Source organism: Cynoglossus semilaevis, chromosome 8 (genome assembly GCF_000523025.1).
Source record: "Cynoglossus semilaevis isolate Cse_v1.0 chromosome 8, Cse_v1.0, whole genome shotgun sequence".
NCBI lineage: Eukaryota > Metazoa > Chordata > Actinopteri > Pleuronectiformes > Cynoglossidae > Cynoglossus > Cynoglossus semilaevis.
In genome coordinates this window covers 17,821,734-17,843,312 of record NC_024314.1, presented here as the reverse complement: position 1 = coordinate 17,843,312, position 21,579 = coordinate 17,821,734, and the positions used below count along the sequence as shown (strand labels likewise).

The 21,579-nt window shown below is 39.9% G+C and overlaps 2 protein-coding genes across 10 annotated transcripts in view; one reads left to right on the top strand and one right to left on the bottom strand.

The window, feature by feature from the left end:
* The window catches only part of LOC103382556 (troponin T, cardiac muscle isoforms), a 57,264-nt gene that overhangs the window by 12,675 nt on the left and 23,010 nt on the right, over positions 1-21,579 (top strand). For 8 of the 9 annotated variants that reach the window (XR_012583924.1, XR_012583923.1, XR_012583922.1 and 5 more), the window contains exon 3: positions 4,398-4,472. The gene's annotated coding sequence lies outside the window, so the exon portion shown is untranslated. Of the gene's footprint in view, positions 1-4,397; positions 4,473-7,322; positions 7,439-21,579 lie in introns of those variants that run through there. The other variant, XR_012583925.1, reaches the window with a different exon arrangement.
* Positions 4,382-14,071, bottom strand: syt10 (synaptotagmin X). Its single transcript, XM_017034265.2, has 7 exons — positions 12,673-14,071; positions 11,606-11,999; positions 8,953-9,514; positions 7,391-7,511; positions 6,218-6,389; positions 5,967-6,096; positions 4,382-4,465 (listed from the first exon to the last, which is right to left on the bottom strand). Exons 1-7 carry the CDS (start codon positions 12,887-12,889, stop codon positions 4,394-4,396), a joined length of 1,668 nt encoding a protein of 555 aa, XP_016889754.1. The 5' UTR covers positions 12,890-14,071; the 3' UTR covers positions 4,382-4,393.

The window sequence follows — 21,579 nt, the reverse complement described above, 5'->3', positions numbered from 1 at the left end:
CCACCGCTGTGCTCTAATGGTTGTTGTCATTACATGACTGTCCCTTCACTTAGCCCTGTATCTGTAATTCTCCCTAGAATAGAAGCAGCCCACGCTACTTTTTCCTGCAATAACAAGTCGACATTTGACCTCTAGCATCCACTGATGCGCTAAAAGCCGAGAGGAGAATCAATGAACCTGGCGTGTCTGAGATGTAGACAATGGTGCAACCATGCAGTTTTGTTTCTATTTGACTTTGTTGTATCATTTAATATCCTTTTAAAGATATGGATATGCATATGGGGCATTAACTTTTGGGTTTTTTTCAGTCTTTTGGTAAAAGTCATTGTATAGTATGTCATTTTTCTGGTGAACTTTTTGACAGAAAAGGTTTTGTTGGCATTTTAACACAATTTATAGTTTTTTTTAATTATATCGGAAAATGAGTATTATTATTTCTTGCCACTTAGTCAATGAAAAATCTCATTATTATTTCGAACAGTAATTTTAAATTTGGAAAATGGATTGACATTGTGGTGAAAGCTATCATTATTTCAGCTGTGCCTCTTAACCAAAGTCAAACGATTCTTGACCGTTTCTTGATAAAAGCCTTTTGTGTTCCAGAATAAAGTTCTTCTCCAGCTCGTCTTTTGACTGGCACTCAGATATGAACCCACCACTTCTGTTGTATTCTCTCTTTATTGGCACCAAGTTAACTTTAAAATCCTCCTTGAACTCCTGTTGTTCAAAGCCGTGCACGGCCTGGTCTCATCAACCCGAGTGATTTGATAAAACCACCCAGACAGAATAGGGCTCTGAGGTCAAATCAAATTTCACTGGAAGTGCCTACAAACAGGTATGAAAACACTGCGGTTATTGGACCGTCTCTGTTGCAGGTTGTGGAAAAAACTCCACCCTGACGTTTGCACCGGTTATGATCTGGGGCATTTTAAATCTGTGAGTACAGTGGTCACATTTGTGATGTTCTAAAGGATCTTAACATCCATCAATTGATTGGTTTCCTCTGACCGACTTGGTTTTATTGGATTAGGATATACTGTAGTGTACGTCTTCAGGAACAGATGACTAATCCTGCAGGTGCCTCTTCTTGGACGTAAGCTCCCGGGCAGATCACTGACGTTAACCATCTAGCACAAATAAACGTTTAGGAAATGACGGAGCTCTAATTACATGTATCACCACCCGGAGCAATTAGCCTTTGCTAACTGCAGATACCACTCTGCTGTAAATATGGGTTTTATTGTTTGGGAGAGTGGGCAGCATTTCATTGCCAGGGAAACTAATAAAACGGCTCCCTCTTTTGTCCTTCTTCCAATATCAGGGATCAAAAGGAAGTCGTTTCACGAGATCAAAATGCCCCTTCATGTTTTGCCATCAAACAGAGGCAGGATGAGAGAAAGAAGGGGAGAGGGGTATGTATCAGAGGAGCTTTTACTAGGCCCCAAATAGGCAATAAAAGATTGAAGCCAGGGCATGGTTTAGATCTGCAGTGGTTATATAACGGTTACTATGTTGTTTAACTGGAGTGAAAGGGTACAAGCTTTTTCTTACGTGCATCAGAAAAGAAACACCTCTAAATTATTTGTTCAAGGACTCGTGGTCTGAGAAGAAGGGAGAAAAAAAAAACCTTGTATATTTGGTGCTGCTTAGAATGCATGGAAGATTCAAAGTCACATCTTCCTGAGTAATTACAGTGATTGTACTGCGGGTAATTCTTGTTTTTCTCCTAAAAAAGAGTGAAAAGTTTTCCTCGGTATTTCCTTGACAACAAGTTAGAAAAGCCACTCAGAAAACAACCAAAAGAAAGGAAGAAAAACAGAACAGAAAACCTTTTTATGTCTGACAGCACTGTAATTAAGTTGTTTTGATAGACAAATGGGTGATCCAGCTGTCAGTCCATCGTGTAGGAAACGATGGAAGGGATCATTTATGACGAAACCAAAATGGATTTTCTAGCCGACCGTCTGTTTGTTCTTGGTTTAAGGTGCTGTAGTAAAACCAGTCCACTCCACACACTGTCAGGTTATGACTCTTCATTTATTTATGATAAAATACATATGAAACAAATACAATAAGTTTTTTTCTCAAATGTTTTTATCTCAAATGTTGACTTCAAACCTTTACAAAAGTTTTTTCAGAAACTGTACACACCGGAACAGTTGTTTTCACCTCTTTGTCGTACAGTTAAATTCACCATTAGGCAAACATTGAAAGCTCTAAACTCCTAAACATGGAATTACTTCAAAAGGTAGAGTCGGCTGTCTGGGGTCTCCAGACCTGCCGTTTGTTCACGACTATTACAGAATGTGTACAAATGTCACTGCATCACAGTCAGAGCTGCTCAGATCATCACAGAACAATAAAAATACGGTCTCAATTTCAATAATTTCACAACATTTTAGTGTCACTGTTATTCATATCTATATATGTATATGAATTAATATATAAACAGTGTCTTTGACCAGTAAACTGTATGTACACAAATGTAAACACACTGTTGAAAATTTTAAATAACACATCCATTACTTACATTTCTCCGACGTAACATGCTACAAGTAAAAATATCTACCCTAATCTTATCTAATATTAAGGGCATCACGGGGCAACAACTGCATCAATGTGTGTGCGAGAAAGATAACAGTACACAGCCTTATTTTCTCTATTTGCTCTGTTGGATTTTTATTACTCTTAAAGAAAGATCTGAGTCAGAGTTTCATATGGCTTCATGTAAAAAGAGAAATTAAAAAAAGATATCGGCAAGTGCTTGTATGTGCATGTAGTTTTTGTCAGAAATTCGGAAAAAAAAAAACTCCCTGAATTGTACAACAATGTCTTGAAGCATTTTTTTTTTTGAGTCACCACTTTATGTCTTTTGGTCTAATTCAGTTTTTTAGACTGTGCTTTACCTGATTGCTCAAAATGTCATTCCAAGTGCTACGCAACACAAACATGATGTGTTTGTGTTTATTTTATTCACTGTGAGAGAAAACTAAAAACCTGGATCACTTCTGACTCAAACAGACATGTGACTGTTGAGTTTGACACCACTCTTTAATCTTTTAGGCTTACTTCAAAGAGTATTTTGTGTTATTTTCATTTTAGAGACGAAGAAGAAACAAACTCTGTTGTATTTTGTGTTATTTTCATTTTAGAGAAACAAACTCTGTCCATCTTATGCCTTTATATTTCTTAGCTATGATTGGTCAGTTGCTGTTCTAGCAAGAGGTCTTTTTATTTTTTATACTGGAAAGTGCACATTCTTAAACGATCTAAAATATAAATTAAGACTTTTTTAAATCTTAAATCACTTGCTTCAGTCTTACAAATGTCCTTAAGATTTTTTCCTAAATTATACATTTTTTTTCAATCAAATAAAAAAATAATTCCCTAGGTGTTTTCTGTTTTATTTAGAACACGGGCCCCAGTGCAAAAAACACAAACATAAAATTATTTCATGTTAAAATTAAACTGAGTTGCCATAAAAAAATAATAATAAAAATAAATACTTTACCGTTACATTTGGATTTGATAATTTATGGGGCGACAATTTACTTTTGGATTTATGGATAAATTTCTCTTGTCTGTACATATGTATGCTACATTTATCTGCTACAGTTGGTCTAAATCTAAACACACTGACAAATAACTGCAGCTGACGTGACTGGTTAATGGTTAATGGTCAGGATTGCACCTTCTGTGAAAGCTGAGTCTGAAATAGATTCATTTTCTGGATCATTTGCTCAGGACTTTATCGTCGTATCAACCTCTGCATTCTTCTGCCAACAGCTAAAATGACAAACTGTGGAATTTAGCGAGTGGATTTTCCCTATACAATATTCTGTACAGCTCAAATTCTCTTAACACGTTTGCCTAAGGTGACTTTAAAAAGGAAAGAAAGTGAAGCAGGAAATATGTTTGAGATTATCTGTGCTGGAGTTCTTTTCACTGCAGCACATTTTAGGTCCAGAGAAATGACTTGTAGGAAACAACCGTCATTTTCTTTTGGTCATTTTGAAAGGTTTATGCAATGAAATTCAGTCCAAGCAAACTGCCAAACTATAGCGTTTGAATATAGTTGCAATTAAGGATTGCTAACAATCTTTTTTGAAAATGTTGTTATGGATATGGATCCATTGATGATGGAGTTGGTTTGTAAATATAAGGAAATGTCATTGTGCAAATAAAACCTCTCCTCGATTAGATGACAATTTGTGCTGTGCATAGCCGGCTCTGTAGAGCTCGAGTCTAATTTAGTCTAAATGCACAAAAACATATTCTTGGTACATCACACCCCTGGGAGACATGTGGGCCACATAGCCTCACAGCAAACATTTACAGTTTGTTTCTATCTGTAAACCGAGGCGACTTCATCACTTCCTTCTACCTGTGCTCTTCAGGGCGTCTGAGGAGGTTTGGGTGACGGACAGGAACCTTGACTCTCGAAGCTCGCTCCTCTGCCTGGCCACTGTAAGGTAAGTGTCACATATAACACCTGGTATTTTACACCTTCACACCAATGATTGGTCAGTGAGTTATTTTGGCAGCCAGATATGTTTAGAACTGAAAAGCAGGAAACCTGTGCAGCAGTCCTTGAATTTGTTATTGATGTTTTAAGAAAATAACTGCATCGTAGATATTAAACAACAACATTAACAGCTGTGGCTGTGGCCACATTAATAATGTATGTTTTCTTTATTGATTTTGGTATGAAGAGCAGGTGTTCTAAGAGAGCCTCAATCACTTGTAAAAAATATAATCTCACTGTCAGGTAAATAGTTAAATCTACATTTGAGATAATGGACAAGTATACTTTAATGTGTTTTAAATGACATGGACAATTTTCTCCGTGTACGAACGTAATGTAAGGTATTGAAGGTGGATAGGTTCAGGTACCTACAGTAGCATCAACCATCCAACGAAATGGACAGTACACAAAAGAGGTGAAGGAAAGACAGGAGGCTGAACTGGAGGCTGCCGAAATGAAGATGCTGAGATCTTCACTGGGCGGAGACGAGGATAGTCAGGAGCAGAAATGAGCAGAGCACAGGGACAGTTAAGGTGGAGCTAAAGTTAGGGCTAAAGTTACAGAGGTGATGTGAAGAATGAGCACAGATGGTGAAGATGTTGGACAAAGGTTGTTAGAGATGGAGCTGACGGATTATAACAGAACTAAATGCAACAGGTTCTGATTCGTGGTCCGTCAGCACTCAAGACGAAGCCTGGACATATTTGTTCTCTTTAGAGAACATTCTGTAGTCTCACTCATCTCCAGGAGCTGCTCCATAATAGTAATACAGAAATAAACCCTGGAGTCTGACTCGTAGTCACAAAATGATCAAATGAGGCCTGAAGTGTTGGAGACATTAGGAACACAGAGGGAACCTTCATCACATATGATTATATTATAATAATTGTTATTTTTAACCAAAGAAAATGTGGTTTTTACCACAGACCATGGGCCATCAAGTCTACTTATCTAGACGTCAGAACAGGAGTTGGAGGGGGGGAAATGATGGATGGAATTAGATCATTTGTATGCTTTATGTGGGTTTTAGGTCTGCGTGCTAAAAGCACAGACAAAGAAAATATAATCATATAAAAGAGAGGGTTTTTTTTGGTGATTTGCTTCAGCCTTTTGCCAACAATGCATATTAATATAATTAAATATATTATATATGAAAGACAATTGTTTGCCAACCTTAACTACGTTTGATGCAGATTGTACTTATTGTACTTAGGACATTTGTCTGAGAGTTTGTCCGAGTTTAACACCAACAGCATGGGCGCAGATTCATAGTGACCCCGATCTGAAACCTCACTTTGTCCATACATAAGGCTCTGTTTGTGACATGTTTGTGTGTTGAAGTTGTACACAGATGTGAAGCAGGTTTGAAGCGTCTCTGATGAGCAGTATAAAAAATGAGTTAAAAAAAAAAGAAAGAAAGAAATGAACCACAAATCCATACCTCTCCAAGAGCGTGCCAGTGTGTGATGGGCTTCCGAGGATAAGCCAACATTTCATTCCAGTGATCCCGTCCAAGACCCTCAGCATCCGGCCCCGCATGACATACTCCGATCACCTCGTTGTGTCCGACCCTGGCAGAAAAGAAAATTAATTAAAAAAATGCTGAAGGTTTATTATTATTATTATTATTATTATTATTATTATTATTATTGATTTAGTCTGGTCCAGTCTTAACTGACTAACGTTCCTCACCGATCATAGTCCATCACAATGATGGACAGACTGACTTGTTCCACGTTCTCTGGGGGGATGTCAAAGATGATTGCCTCGTTGTACACAGGGTTCAAGGTGCTCTTCTTGGTTGTTGTTTTCCGCTTCTTGAGCCTCCGTCCGTCACATATCAGGTAAACCTTGACATATGGGTCTGAGGGACATTCGTAGAGTGTCAGTTTCTTTACATTTCCTATCAGACCTACTGCATGTACTTTCTGCATTGTTCTGGTTTCAATTTCTAAGGATAAAAACTGAAACATGTAAACAAATGTTACAGTGGTTTATTCACCTCACGGAAAAATGTTTGGGGGATTGATATCTGCTCTCTATTGGCTGCTGTTTTCCTTTTGTTGATGTATCTTTTTTTTGACAGTGGTTCTCAATCTGTGGTACATGTTCTGTTAGTGGTACCTGGCCTTCCTCTGGGGGAATGGGCGGGGGGGTCTGATTCCCATTTGTCTGGTGGTGTCACCAAGTTGTATATATACAGTATACCTTGAGTGGTTGCTCAGTCAGTTGTGTGTTTTTTGTCTGAAAAGTCATAAAATTCTCTTATCCATGTGTTGATCTTGGCTGAACATTGAGAATCTCTGCTGCTGTATCTCCATGTTGGTACTTCATACTTGGATAGAAGTTTTAGGTTATACACAGTGACGTTTCATAGATCTGTGACTATTGACTGATTGTAGTGACATTCTAAAAGGATACCTGTGGAGGGTGGATTTCAAAAACTCTTGACCCTAATACAGCTCAGGGAATGTGCGTGGTGGATGTGGGAGTGTCCACTGCCTGGAAAATGAATTTAAAAGAACTTCTTAATGTTGAAATAAATCCAGCGTGTGTGAAGTTAGAGAAGGCGACTGAGTCTCCATCACGTCTGTCTGGTCTCCTGTTTTCAAACACCGTTTTAAAGTGGACCAACAGTCGTGTATCACACATCCCCCCTCCCCCCCCCCCACCCCTGCCACCCACCCACCCACACACACAAAAACCGTCAAGCTGCGGATAATTCCATCTTCTTGACTCGCCACACATTTTCTCCACCCCATTTCCATTCTAAGTGGCCCCCCGTTGTCTGTTCCAGACCAAGTTTGACTCTGGGCTCCGTCTGAGCGTTTGAAGCCCGTCTCATCTTATCTGCTGCTAGCTCACCTGAAGAGCCTGTGATGTCCATGGCTTTGAGGTTCCGACATTTGATGACGGTCAGGGTCATTCTCCCCGCTGTGGGGAGGTAGCACAGCGAGTACATGATCTCCCCCAGGTCGACACTTTCCTGGAGGACAAACACAGAGGGAGGGGTTTGTGTGTGTTTGCGTCGAACGATTCAGATGTGAAGAAGTCATTAAAGGTGTTAACTTTATTTGTGTCCTGGCATTGAATTGCCCAGAAATATTTGAACATTAATCACACATTTATTATAAATGAAGTATTTTATCCTCTTAAAAACGTAAGGGGTTGACAAATATGTCTGCTTTATGCAAGCATGATCCAGAATGTTCTCCAGAATAACTCAGAAATATTGTATACTTCAGAATATTGCAGCCTGATGGAATAATGTTGCACCGTGAGTTACTTTACTTATTTACACTTATATTGAGCTGAGACCCCATTACATCGATGCACTGCTGTGGTCTCTGTGTTAGCATTGACTGTAAATCTGTAGCATTTAACGGAGATTAAAAGCTGAATTCCTCATTGGGAAAAGAATTTTCTTATCCATTTGACATTTTTTGATTGCTTGGCGGCCCACAGTCGCACAGTGGTTAATCAGAATTTAAAATAGTGACATTAAAAGCAATTTGCATAACTTGCTACTTTTGATGTCAACTTTGGCAACCCTAGGAATTAAAGTTGTGATTGCAAATAATTGGTTTAAGTATATCCAAAATGTCACATTGAATATATTGCAGTTCTGACTATAGTAATCTTTAGTAATATATATATATATATGTATAAATATATATGGCCAGTAAACTGCAGTGTGTGAAATCATCATAATTTTTACAGTAAATGCAACCGTTTTTCCAGATATGACATTTAAGCACCAGCAGCCCAAAAACCTGCTCATAAGGGGAGTAGGTTAATTGACCAGTCTAAATTCAGTCAGTGTTAGTGTGAATGGTTGTTTGCTTCAGTGTGTGTCCCTGTGATGGACTGACGAATGTCCAGGGTCGTTGACAGCTGCGATCGGCTCCAGGCCGTAGACAATGGGTGTATGATTGACCTAAAGGACGCAGCACTCTATCATTATTTATGCCATATGTCTCACTCAGTGTGACAATTTGCACTGATTGGCTGTAAAGAGGCAGGTGAGAGGATGAATATAAACAAGCGCTGAATGTATGACTTATGAGAGGTCAAAATACATGCAGTCCGTTCTGTAGAACTGTTTATTTTTATTACACAGTCCATTTTGTCTTCTGTCGCTATAATTACATGCAGAATATCCTGCTCATAATTTTGGAAAATTTGCATCTATGTGTAGGTGTGGAGCTCACGCAGTGCCTTTCCCAGAGCTGCTCTGAATTATGCCGATAATGTCTCCCTCTCCTGATGAATTCAGCCTCTTACGAGTGATTCACAATCACAATGCTGTAGATCTTTCCAAAAAACGCTTAATAAACTCCCACGCTCTACAGCTACACCACCTCGGAGGCAGTTAAGTTAGTGTGCAGTATGAGAGCCAGTGTTTGTCTGTGCGAAGGCCAACTCACTGTAGTGGCTGCGTGGATGTCCTTCCAAACCACCGCCTCCCTGGAAAGATCAGAGAGTTCAAAGAGGTTGTCCACCACCACCTCCCCTATCATGTCGTGACGGGTGAAGCGGTCAAAGTCATACACGCTGAAGTGCAGCTTACGGTTGCACAGCTCGTCGTACACCACCGGGAAACAGAAGGCCTCGTCAAACATGGGGTTCAGGTTCTTGCGATGGACCCGCGTCTGGAACTTCTTCTTCCTCTCTGGCAGCAGGTAGATCTTCACGTAGGGGTCGGAGGTGCCCGTGAAGTCCTTTGCCGGCAGGTCTAAAGCCTTCAGGATCCTCACCACCAACGCCTGCTCCTCGTAGTCGTAGCGCAGTGCAAAGCTCAGCTTCCCGCAGGTCTCCACGGGCTCCTTGGGCTCGCCCTCCGAGTCCACAGACTTCTGCTTGTACAGCTCAGGCTTGATTCTGCCGATGCTGGCCGTCGAAGACTGTCGCAGAGGAACTGTGTCCATGCTGAAGTCCATACTGGTGACATTCATCTGACGAGGCAGGTGGCGCCGGAATGAGTTGTGCCTGTTGCAAAGGGTAGAGGTCGTGAGGTCAGTCTGTCATAAATCACATTTGAGTTGGTTGTAATTATGGTCATTAAAGTTGTGTCTGTGAGTCCAACAGGTTTGGTGTGTAACACTGAAGTATTTGCACCCATAAGCAATTAGAATAATATTATTAATATCACTTCATCTTCACTTGGCTTTGAATCAGGTGATTAGTTGTGGTAATTAAAAAAACTAGCCCATAGAGGGCGCTGCAACCTCAGGATAAAAAGATTTTATTTTTTTTCTGAAAATTTTCTGAAAATTCTGATTGCTAATTAATAAGTTAATATTCTTTGGTTTGACTAATTAAAGTTTCACTTTGAATAATAAACATTTTAAACTCCTTCAGTATCTGCACAGTCTTTTAAAGATACAAACCATATTTACAGAATAAAATTAAGGCGTAAATCATTAAAAAGAAACCAGAAAACATATATCCTTAAAAGACCTGACAAAATACAGCAATGGAAGTAAAAGGATTACAAATAGTACTGCATTTTATTTCATAACCATGTGCATAATTCATTACCATATATACCTGAGATATATATATATTTTTTTTTGGGGGGGCAGAGATTTGTCATCATCTTACATTATGGACACATTAATATTTATAGACTCTTAGTTATGGCAGTGTGAAGGGACCAGGCCTGAGGAAATTGTATTTTCTAACATTTTGTGGAACAAAGGATTCATAGATAATGACAGTCCTCATTACTTGCTGACCTGCGTTGCCTTATCTGGTTGCCTGCCCGTTTCCTTGCAGTGAAAATGACATTTCCTTTGAGGCCTAATAGGCTCAAGGTTGGCAAACCAAAGGCCTAAACTCTTGTGTACTCTACCAGAATTCTAAAGAAAATGGACAGAATTATTAAACATTAATGTTTGATGTTTCAAGAACATGTGATTCATTTTACTAATAGGCTTTGTGTCTGCCATCTGTCTCCTGTGTACAGATGTTGGCTGTTGGTCCTACAATCAGGTGACTGTGTTTGAGGTTCAGCCTTGGGTTGTGTATTTTGGGGGAAAAAGTGACGTTCTAATCTCTAACCTGGTCTTCTTCTGTGTAATTCATTTGTATCTCCCACTCATTTTAATTCAATTAACAAGCTCCATAACAAAGAAAAGCAAGTGTCAACATCGGCATCCTGCGAGAAGCCGAGCACAGCTGCGTAACGCATCTCACCAGGACACCGACCTTCTGCCGTGACAGCTACCGCCCCACAGCACTGCTAATTATGGACCTATTTAAGAGCCTGAGCTGGAAACCAAAGAGAGGCCAGAGTTGATTGTTTAATAACTGTGGTAGCTCCCCGTCGTTGCCATAGCAGCTTGACTATGTGTGTGATTTTAGGATTTAAAAATACTAGAGTGAAAAGTTGTGCCAAGTTCGTCTCTCATGGCTCTCAATGTCCACCCTGAGACATTTCATGTCAACTACATCCGTTTTATATTGGTTTTAATGCAAGACAATTTTGAAAAAGAAATCTGGTCCTACCATCAAAAGTGTAGGGCTACATCCTTTCTGAATAGAATTTAATAATATCGGCAGATATTATCGGCCGATAATTAAGCAATATCTGTACGAATCCTTATTGTTTTTTCCTTTGATTGAAATATCAAAATCCCAATGACGCAGTGCCTGGGTTTCGCTGATGCTTCAGTGTTCTGAAGAACTTTTATTGAAACACAACTGCAGTAACTCGTTCCAAACTTTACTGCTCTCAACCCAGCTGCTCCAGAAACACCAACACCCATAACTGTTAAGAACATTATCAACTCTAAACAAGCCTCTGGTCACTAGATGGCAGCATTGCAGCTCATTTTATTAATCTATATTGATAATCAGGTATATTTGCAGAATGCTGGCGCCAGCGACTCATACAGTGGTTTGTACAGTTAATATCGGAAATTAAGTGTTTGGACAATATCGGCATATCGGATATTGACAAAAATTTGAAAATATCGGACATCGCTAGTATTTATGAAAAGAGGTTAAAATCCACTTGGGTATTTAAAGATGAACTTATAGCTAAAAAAGGGAATGGTTGGATTTTTGGAGGTCTACCTGGAGGAGGAGGTTGGTTCTGTGGTCTGCCTCTGGATTTTAGCCTGCTGACTCAGCTTCTCCCTCAGGGCCGTTTGCACCTCTGCAGGAATGTCTGGAGACGTCTGGCTGATCTTCATGGCCGCCTCCAGTATCTTGACCGAGGGCCGTCCGTTGGCCATTGCCTCCAGAGGTTGCTTCTTTTCCACCTCGCCCACTTTGGATCCAACATTTGCCGGCGAGTGAGGAGAAGGCACCTCTGGGAAACTGACATGCACACCATTTTCAGCATGGGCTGACAGAGCCTTGCTCCTCCAGATGGGCCAGCACAGCTTCCAAAAGACAAAGAGAGAGACTACCAACAGGGCGAGGCCACAGAAACCTACCACCACAGCAAGGAGACTTATAGAGATGTCTACGAGTAACCATGACAAGACCAGACGAGAAGGACGGAGAAGAAAGGATGGGACGGCAGGCAAAAGGGACAGAGTAGGACAGACAAACATGCAAGGAAGAAAGAGACACAAGAAGAGAAAGGAAGCTGTAAGAAGGAGGGGGCAGCATATCCACCTGTTTGGTCAAACACCACATTTAAAAGTCATTTTTATATAATCAAAAATAAATAACTCTCCTCAAAGTATGGACTAAGACGGTCCACAGAAACCATCTGGAGCATCTGTCTTTTATATGTTGCTCTTGCAAATATTTATATCAAAGTTGCAACATGTAAGAGTTAAAAAAAACTGGGATCTAAAGGATTATAATCAGGTATTCTTTTTTTTTTTTTTTTTAAAAACCCGTAATAAATTAAACAATTTATACTTTGTGCTCAGAGATACATCTTGACTGATGTTTCCCTCTGCTCGGTGTTCCTCCGCTGCTCATCATCCACCTGTTGCTCGTGGACTGAGCTGCAGCGAGATGTTGATGCGTAACAGGTGTAGAATCCTAACACTGAGGCTACACTTGGGCTGAACTAAGGGGTTTTTCGGCAAATCTCTGCGTAAATAAGTGTTTCCAATCAAACAAACGAACAGAAAATATCACGATGTAAATCTGCAGTATTTAGAATATAAAGGTAGTTTTACCTGCGTGTCCGAAACCTGCGTGTCCTATACCTGGAATGGTGCTGTCCAGTGGGAAAATGCCTGCACATTTCTCCCGGTCCACGTGTCCCGTGAGGCAAAGTTCCGTAACGATCTGGAAAGCCCTTTGGCACAGGGTGATGCTGTCCTCTGCGCGGACACTCATGTCTCTCCTGTTAAGCCATTGCACACCGGAGGTACCGGGAGGACGGCGGTTCATTTGGACACTTTTTAGGCGCCGCAGAGCGCAGTAACAGCAGCAACAGCAGCAGCAGCAGCCAGCGCCAAGAGCGCTGCGTAATGATCCATTATCCTGCGCGCACCGAGGAGCGAATGGCGAGACGCGCAGCACACATTGGTGTGGATGACAGGCGGTGGCAGCAGTGGAGGAGGAGGTGGTGGTGGTGGTGGTGACTGTGACGTGGCGCAGGAGACCAACCCTCGCTGCAACCAATAGCTTTGCGCATCAGGTTGCCATTAGTGGAAAAAGATTCCACTCTGCTGGAATGACTCGACTCTTATCTGATGAGAGACTCTCTCCGTGTGTGTGTGTGTGTCTCCGCCTCTTCTCTAAAACACACGCACACATATGTGCACAGGTTTACTCCAGCCCCGACAGGGCTCGGTCCCCTGGGGGCCCCCGAACCCCGTAGTTCTGAAAAATAAGTCATTATCTCCACTCACGCCCGTTAGTCCCACATGTAAACCAGAGCGAGTGTGAGTCAGCATCAATCACCCTTAAACACTCCAGTCTCCAGTCACTCGATTCATTATCATTGATGGTGTAGCAGCAGGATATAAACTGTTTAGAAAAACTGTGTAGAATCCATGAGAGGACACAGTATCTAAAGTGTGTATCTGTGTGTGTGAGACCCTGTTGAATTCTCCAATGTGTTATGGGTTGTTATTTCATGCACGTCTTCTAGAGAGAGTAGGGTAAAAGATCTGGAGGTCCAGCTTCTTTATCCACCTTCCTACCTATCATCATCATCTGTGCAACTGGACATAGGCTGAAAACATTTCAGGAGAAGCAGTTTAGCTGTTGTTACATGGGTTTCCATACATTTTCTTACATGCCTTCATGGTTCTCAAGAATGAAAAAGGACAGTCATCATGAATTGGTAAAAAAGATCTGACACCAAAGTGACAGTAATGAAGACAGGAAGTCTCTTTTACAATTGATAAAAGAGACGACAGAGAATAAAAATCCACGGAGCTGCCGGACTTGTGTCAGGTACTTACACCGCACATCATTCTGCAGTTCTTCTGTGTCTGGATGAGGTGGAAAGGTTGCAAATGAAAAGCTGTTCCCTGAAGGCCCTCCTCTTCTGTAAGATGATTATGTCGAATATAGATCTACAATTTGACCTCGGAAAGAGAAAATTATGGGGAAAAAAACCCACTGGGCCTGCTGGAAAATTTGTTTTAAATGCTAATCCAGATACATCGACCGTTTTTTCTTTATTTGTCTGAACAATATATACTTTTATACGCTAGACTATTCTGTTAAAAAAATAACCTGGAGTAGACTGAAAGTAGAAGATGATTCTGAGGGAACGGAGAGGAGGAAGTTTATAAAGAAGCCAGTGTAGGTGGAAATTACTTTGGAAAAAAAAAAGAGAAAACAAGATTCTTTTTTTGTCATTCATGACATTCCTCATCAGTGGCAGCACAAAAACATGTCACAAATGGAATATCACATATTTTTCTGTATGGGAGTTTGCAGGTGTGAATTTGAGAGTGAATGTTAGTGTGAATGGTCATTTGCCACCGTGTATGACCCTGAATGGAAGACCAGGCTGTGGCCCCCTCGGTCTTGAAGACCAAAAAGAGACATTGTTCAGAAAATCTGTGTGTTCTTACTCAGTACAAAGCTAGTTTAAAAATAATAACATTTGTAGAGTTGTGCTAACAACCATGTACTGAAGAATATGGAGATTTTATTTACTTAAATAGTGACTGAACAGTTTCAATCGGTGGCCTTCGTTTGTATTTTGAGGTTAGTGTTTTCTGACACTTCATCAGTAATAATATAAGTATCAAGGCTCCACTTTGTCGAAGCACTCTGGTGCACTTATGGCAAACGGTGATTACCTCCAGAGGGTTTTGTTCCCCGTGGTTCAGTGCTCCCTCTACATCCCATAAACCTCGGCCAATGTGACTCCCTTGACGACTCGTCTCCTAGACACCAGTCTATAACATATACTGTATATATCAGCTGATGTGTCGCTGAGTATTCAACAGCACATTGGAATAAAACTCTAAAACCACTCACTTCCAACGGGTACATTAAAAAAAGGTTGCGTTCGATAATGGAGGTCGTTGTCTGATTGTTTCCATGCTAACATGTTCCTGCTAAAGTAATCACTGTTCACCCTGTTGGAACTCCATTGAACTCCCAAACCCATAATAGACAGCAAAAAGCAAAGAGGGAGACAAAGTCCAGCTGTGTCTTTGAGTGATACGTAATATTTATAAATGCTCTGTAATTGTATTGCTGTTCTTCTGATGGAGTTATTTTCTGTTTTTCAGAGTAACGTTCTGCGCCTCTATAGTACATACAGTAGTAGACGTTACTACAATAATTAAAATGACCTTCAATTAGTGGCATTCAATCAGTAAGTTTTTTTTATGATCCTATTTAGAGAAACACAAGCTTGGAATATATCAATCTAGATACCAGAAAGACAGACAACAGGAGGCGGTTATATACTGTATGTGTTTCCACCTTAACAGTTTATATATAAGGAGACAACTCAGAGACTTGTCTTATCACCAGTTTCACCATCTGTGTACTGAAGTCCAATTAAAGCACCTGATCAAAAAACTCAGTTGTAGGAGTCTTTAGAAAAACATTTTAAAAAAGGCTTGGTGCCAAACACAGCGTTTAAACAAAGGCACTTTTGTCTATTTTCTGGAGGTCAACTTCAATTTCTTCCACTCCTCATAGGCCTGATTTTAAGACGGGATGCGAACACCATCTGGCACTTCATCACAGCGTTCAAGATTCTCTTGTAATTAAAAGTTTTCTTTTGTGTGTTTGTAATGTGCCTTTGTTGCGGTTTGTTCGGGTCAAAGGGCTTCACACGTTCATCTTCATTTATGGACTCTTACATCATTTTCGTGACTGAGTGGTTTACATGAATGTACTCGGGCAGTTTGAGACATAATTAGTCCTCAGGAGATTGTTTTCTTGTACAGATGGTTACCAAAAAAAAAAAACGACCTGAAATTAACAGCAGTAGCATCAAAACATGTTTTTACTCTCTGTTGCTTTAGTTGTAGCGATCATTCTGTGGTTGTATACTGTAGTAGTATTATTTGTAGTAAATGATCCAATTTCCTTAGTTGAAAATCAAGTCTGAAAACTAGTATTCATTTACTGTTAAAAATTGTCAATGCATCTGTGACAGGCAGGACAATTAAATACCCTTCCCCTGGTTGGCAGCAAAGGGTTGTAAAGACATAAAAAAGAGAAAAACCTAAAGCAGTTGAAGAAGATCGTTGTGTCTTTCTTCAACTCCTGCGAGTATATGAGCGTTGTTTTCAACTAAACAGGCCTAGGTTTCACACTGAGTTAGTGGATTGTGGGTAAATTGAAACAAGAAGGTCATTATATTTCATATATATTTCATTTCACGTCCAAAACTCCACTCCACAAACAGAGGGTTGATGAGGTCGGTTGGGACCTGCGTTATTATATTGTTATGTTTTCTCACTCAACACTTTTGACACAGTCAAATTTATGGCAGAAATATTTATTGTCAATACTGTGTATTCAGACTTTTGCTCTAGTCTGATTCGTTGTCACATCAGCAAGAGTTGTTTTGGTTTTGACCATGTGTCTCCAAACAGGAGGAGGAAGCTGTTTGTAATCATCAGTGTTATGAAGTTGTTATTATTACACGCTGCTAGAGAGTGGTGGTGCGGGGGAGGGGGGGTGTTGCAGCTCGGAGACGTGATTTCAAGACCTGTTGCACCCTCGTCGGCTGACATTAGCAGAGACGTCCAGAGAGAAATGATTTAATAATTAACATTCATGAGCAGGAGCACAGTTGGTTGTCTCGGCTGTTGCAGTAAACATAACAGATGAAGGTCCGCGCTGAGATTACAGCCGCGATTGATTATTTTGGAAAAAGCACAAACATTATCAGGACTCTGGATGCATTGGCACAACTTGGGGTAAAATAGTCCGTCCAGAGTGGGCGTTTGCAATGTAATTACGCAAAACCCAAAAAACAATGTGCTGAAAAAAAAGATCAAGTGGGGTTAACCAGTTAGTGGAGTTGGTGTGTGGAGTTGTGTTGTATAAAACAGGATTCATTTGTCGCTAACTGCTTCAATGACACCCCGGCTGCCCTGGTGGGCGACTCCTGAAAACACTGTGTTGTTAATTATCCTCACAATGCTGGAAGGCACCAAGGCTGGGATATGTTGCCGTTGAGTGCCATTTGGCAGATTTAACAGCCCCTGGAACATGACAGGTGTTGTTTTCTGATGTTTACAAGCCCCTAAAGAGCGGCTCTGCGTGCTCGGTATATTTTTTGAGCTGAGATGGAGCAGAATCATCTGGGTCCTGAAGAGCCGCTAAACACTAGCAGAGATACTAATCAATAGACTTGGGCTGCACTAGTCCCTGAATACTGATCATTCTGACGCTGCGCTCTCTTTGTTCAACGTCGTATTTGTTTCTAACGCATGGTATGAATCTTGACACCTAATGACAGTAGAACTCTGTCCTGTCAACAGTTTCTAAATTTCTGTCTTGGCAGTGTTGACATTTTCTCTGTGGAAGTTCACCAGCAATAATCAACTGGTCCAGTAGGGGGAGTAATATAACACAACACATGTACGGTAGCACTGGTGTTAGGACACTAAATGACCGACCGGATGAGGCTAAATGGTGTGATTAGCTTGAATATCTTAGCATAGCCATCACTTTGATGAAATGGATTGGTGTAAGAAATAAGCTGTTTTCCTATTTGTTAATCCAGTGTTTCTCAACCTTGAAAACAGGTTCAGGTCTAATACATAATATGTGGTCCAAACTTTGTTTAGTCCCTTTCTGTCAGCCTGTCCTGTGTTCTTTTATTGTCTCAGTCTGACTGGGTGAGTCATATAGAGTAACTGGTTTAAATTTTCACTGAAGAAGAGAAAATTAAATTGTGACAAAGTTCTTTCCCCTCATATGAAACAAAGAAAACATTGGGATTAAATTAAACTAAATTAAATGACTGAATTATCCTGACATATTGGATTCAAAGTTAGTTTCAGTCGTAGCTTTCCAACTTTGGCATGACGTTACACACATACACACAGTCTCTTCCTACTACTTGTAGACGTTAACATTGGTTTTTGCAACTGTTCATTTCTCACACGGTCGACTGTATGATTCATGATCATCAGCTCTGGCCTTTACTGTTCTGCATTAGTGCCATTGGCACAGATGACTCTGCACATAATTTTACTAATAGTCTTTGAATCAGCCATTAGAAAAAAAATTATAAATAAAATGTCTCTGTGATGAAAATCAAAGACGCCTGATTTGAGTCCCAGAACAGTATGTCTCATTCTCCTTATGGAGCAGCTCTGATTTAATCACACTTTTCCTAATGGCTCTGCTGTTTAATTAGAGCATTTAAAGGTTAACTGCCAGGTCTGCGCTCAGGTCCACAACAGTAAAACATCCTTCACGACCTCTGCTGCACACACACCGAGAACAGCTCCACCAAGGAGGAGGAGATTCATTCATCACTCACCTCTGCATTTGAATAATAACAATGACCCAGACTCACACACCAATAACCACAGAACACCTAGAACTGCAGCTCACTAAACAGGCGGTTTGCTTTTTGACAGGTGTAGTTTTTATCTTTAACACTGAGCAAAACGGTAAGATTGAACCGTGACCAATAACAGAACGGTTCTACAGTTGTATTGGACTCACACTGGACATGTGAATGTAATGTTTGTTGTTTTATCTCACTCCACTTGGTGAATATGGTTTAGTTCTGTTGCTTTAGGGCAAAAATAATTCACTGGTCCAAGTCACCTGTCTAACCTTTCTGTGTGTGTGTGTGTGTGTGTGTGTGTGTGTGTTGGGGGGGGGGTTCTGTCTCTACAAACCTCAAATGAACTCAAGAACCGTCTAGTCTGTAGCCCATCCTCACGTTTAAATTATTCATTACTTATTACACATCCTGTCATTTTATTACATCAAAACCAAATGTCCAAATCTGATATTAATTTAAGGCCAATAATTCTGAAGCTCTGACCAAACTCTGTTGTAATAAGGACTGCAGGGTTTGGACGATAGAAATATTGAAGAAAACACATTTTATTTCTGTATTTTCTCCCTTCCTAATTCTTTACTAATTGGGTTCATTTCCACTGCACCAGTCTTAGCCCCGCCCCAAAGACATATATATATATACATATATGTATATAAACAGTATATATATACAGTACATATACTGTATAAATATACAGTTTTTATATATGTTTGCTGTATAAAAGTGTCTCCATGTGCAACATTACAGTGAAACTTTAACACACAGTAAGCCAGGCTATGATGAACTCAGTGTGAAGTAAGGAGCCCTTTATCTCCCCCCCCCCCCCCCCCCCCCCCCCCTCCCTCTCTTAACACTTCCCCCTGCCTTTCCCCCCCCCCCCCACCCCCCCCACTCCCCTCCGTCCTCATGCCCACACCCTCGGGTGAAGTCATTATCTTAACCTGAGGCCGTTGACCTGCAATCACAATTAATTCTCATTACCAGTGGAGTCTGATGGGGCCACCACTACGGATTCATGGCTTTCATTAGTACAGTTATGGACAAAGGATTACTCCTACGGACTGGAACTGATTTTTTTGATTCCAACCAAATGTGTCACTTTTTTCACATGCTTTTACAACTCACAAAAACAAACAATAGTAATGTTAATAACACAACAGGCTTTGTTTTTTTGAAGTGTGTGTAATTTTGTTGTTTTTTTTCCCCACAAATTCTTTTTCAACTTTCGATATTTTCATGAACCTCCAAATCACTACAGTTGCAATTACCACTGCAATCACTGTTGATTAGAGACTGTGAGGCGACAATTTCAGGAAAGGCCATTCAAGTGAGTTTACTTTTTTATTCCCCTGTGATTGTGTCTGTTAAAAACATATAAAACATATAAATGTCCGACCGACCTCCTGCGTGTGTGTGACGTCTTGTGTTCTGTGTGAGGTGATTAACGACCTGCTGCTTCTGTCTCGACACGACACGTGTTTCTGTTTTATTATTTTCTGGTATCTCCTCTGGAGCCTGAACCAGACGATCACATTTAATGAGTTTCCAAGTGAAATGTCAGAGTACGTGAGGTCATTGTTTATTTTCTATTAATTTCTATTAATTTATCAGTGGTGGGACTTGATTAAAAAAATCCAATCATTATGGGCTACGTAATTAATTAATCACATTTGAATCATATATACATTTGACACACAACATTTTTCAATTCAAACAGATTTTATCATATGAATATATGAATATATGAATATATGAATTGACATATATGTCAGTGTTTAAATGGTAAGAAAACATGTTTATTGGGTTTTTGTGGAGCTTCAAGTACGGAGGTCGCTGCTTCGTGTTTGGTGATGAAGTGGAGAATTAGATTTCTTCAGTGATATGAAAATTCTTTCTCCGTGTTGCCCATAATAGTGCTCCTCGGTCCTCGGTGTGATCTATATGACAGGAATATTACCGCCCACGTTTTTACTCTCCACAGTATGGAGTAAAAGAATAAGTCAAGTTAAATAATTGCTAAACATTTTTAACCAACTATTTTGTTTGTAATTAATTAAAAAAACAAATGTGTTAAAGCTGTATCCCTAAAATTTATATAAAATAGGCTTTGACAACGACCTCTGACCCTTGTGCCTTTTACGGGCATGTTTGTACATTTTCTTAAATAATTTTAATTTAATTATATTTTCACTTAATTTTCATTCATCTTCTTTTTTGATAAAAGTATTATAAAAAAAGTATTATAAAAAAATCTCTCAGTTTGGTTATTTGATTTATTAATTAAAAATGATCTACTATGTACAGACACCTTGGACACTCGATTAGTTGTTTCCTGTTTCTCATTTATTTCCCTTTTATTTTGTTAAATTATTTTTCAATTCAGTCAGTTTTTAAATTTAAAATGTATTTTCCGTCCATTCGCTAATTGGTACCAATTCTGTGGATTCTTTTCACTCTCAACATTATTGGTTACCATGGTTACAGCTGTGTTTGAACCGGTGGCATCTGGAGAAAAAGATGTGATATTTATGTTAAAGGCAAATAATCAATCTGGATCAAAAAAGGGCCACTGGCCAATCAGAGCAGGCTGTGAAGGTTAAACACAGCACTACAGTCTGAAAGGTAGAGGAAAAAAAATATTGTTTTTGTAGAACATTATTCTATATATGAAATATACATTTGTGAACATCATTTAAATTGAACCACTTTCAGATGTGATAGTAAGACATGCTGCACATTTATAACGGAGAAACCACCATTCAACCGTTTCCACAGACAATCGCAATTTCCGAGTCGCCGGCTCATGGAGGTGTTGTCATGGTTACCTGGATGTTGGATGGATATCCTGCTTGACCACAGAGTCTCTCCGAGCTATAATTAACCACTAAATGTATGGAGCAAACATCAGCAATAATCCCTCCCTGTGGAGGAAGGTGCTGTTGTGAGTGCGCTGCTTCTTCTGCCGTCAGTGTTTTTGTGAGTTTTATTTTTGGTCAAATTGTCAAACTTCTTTAGGGGAAAGGCTGACTTTCTATCTGTGCAAAAAAAAAAAAAAATCACACATAGAATGGAGATAAGTTAGAAAGTGAAGGCCATGGAAATGCATTGTGGGTTTTTT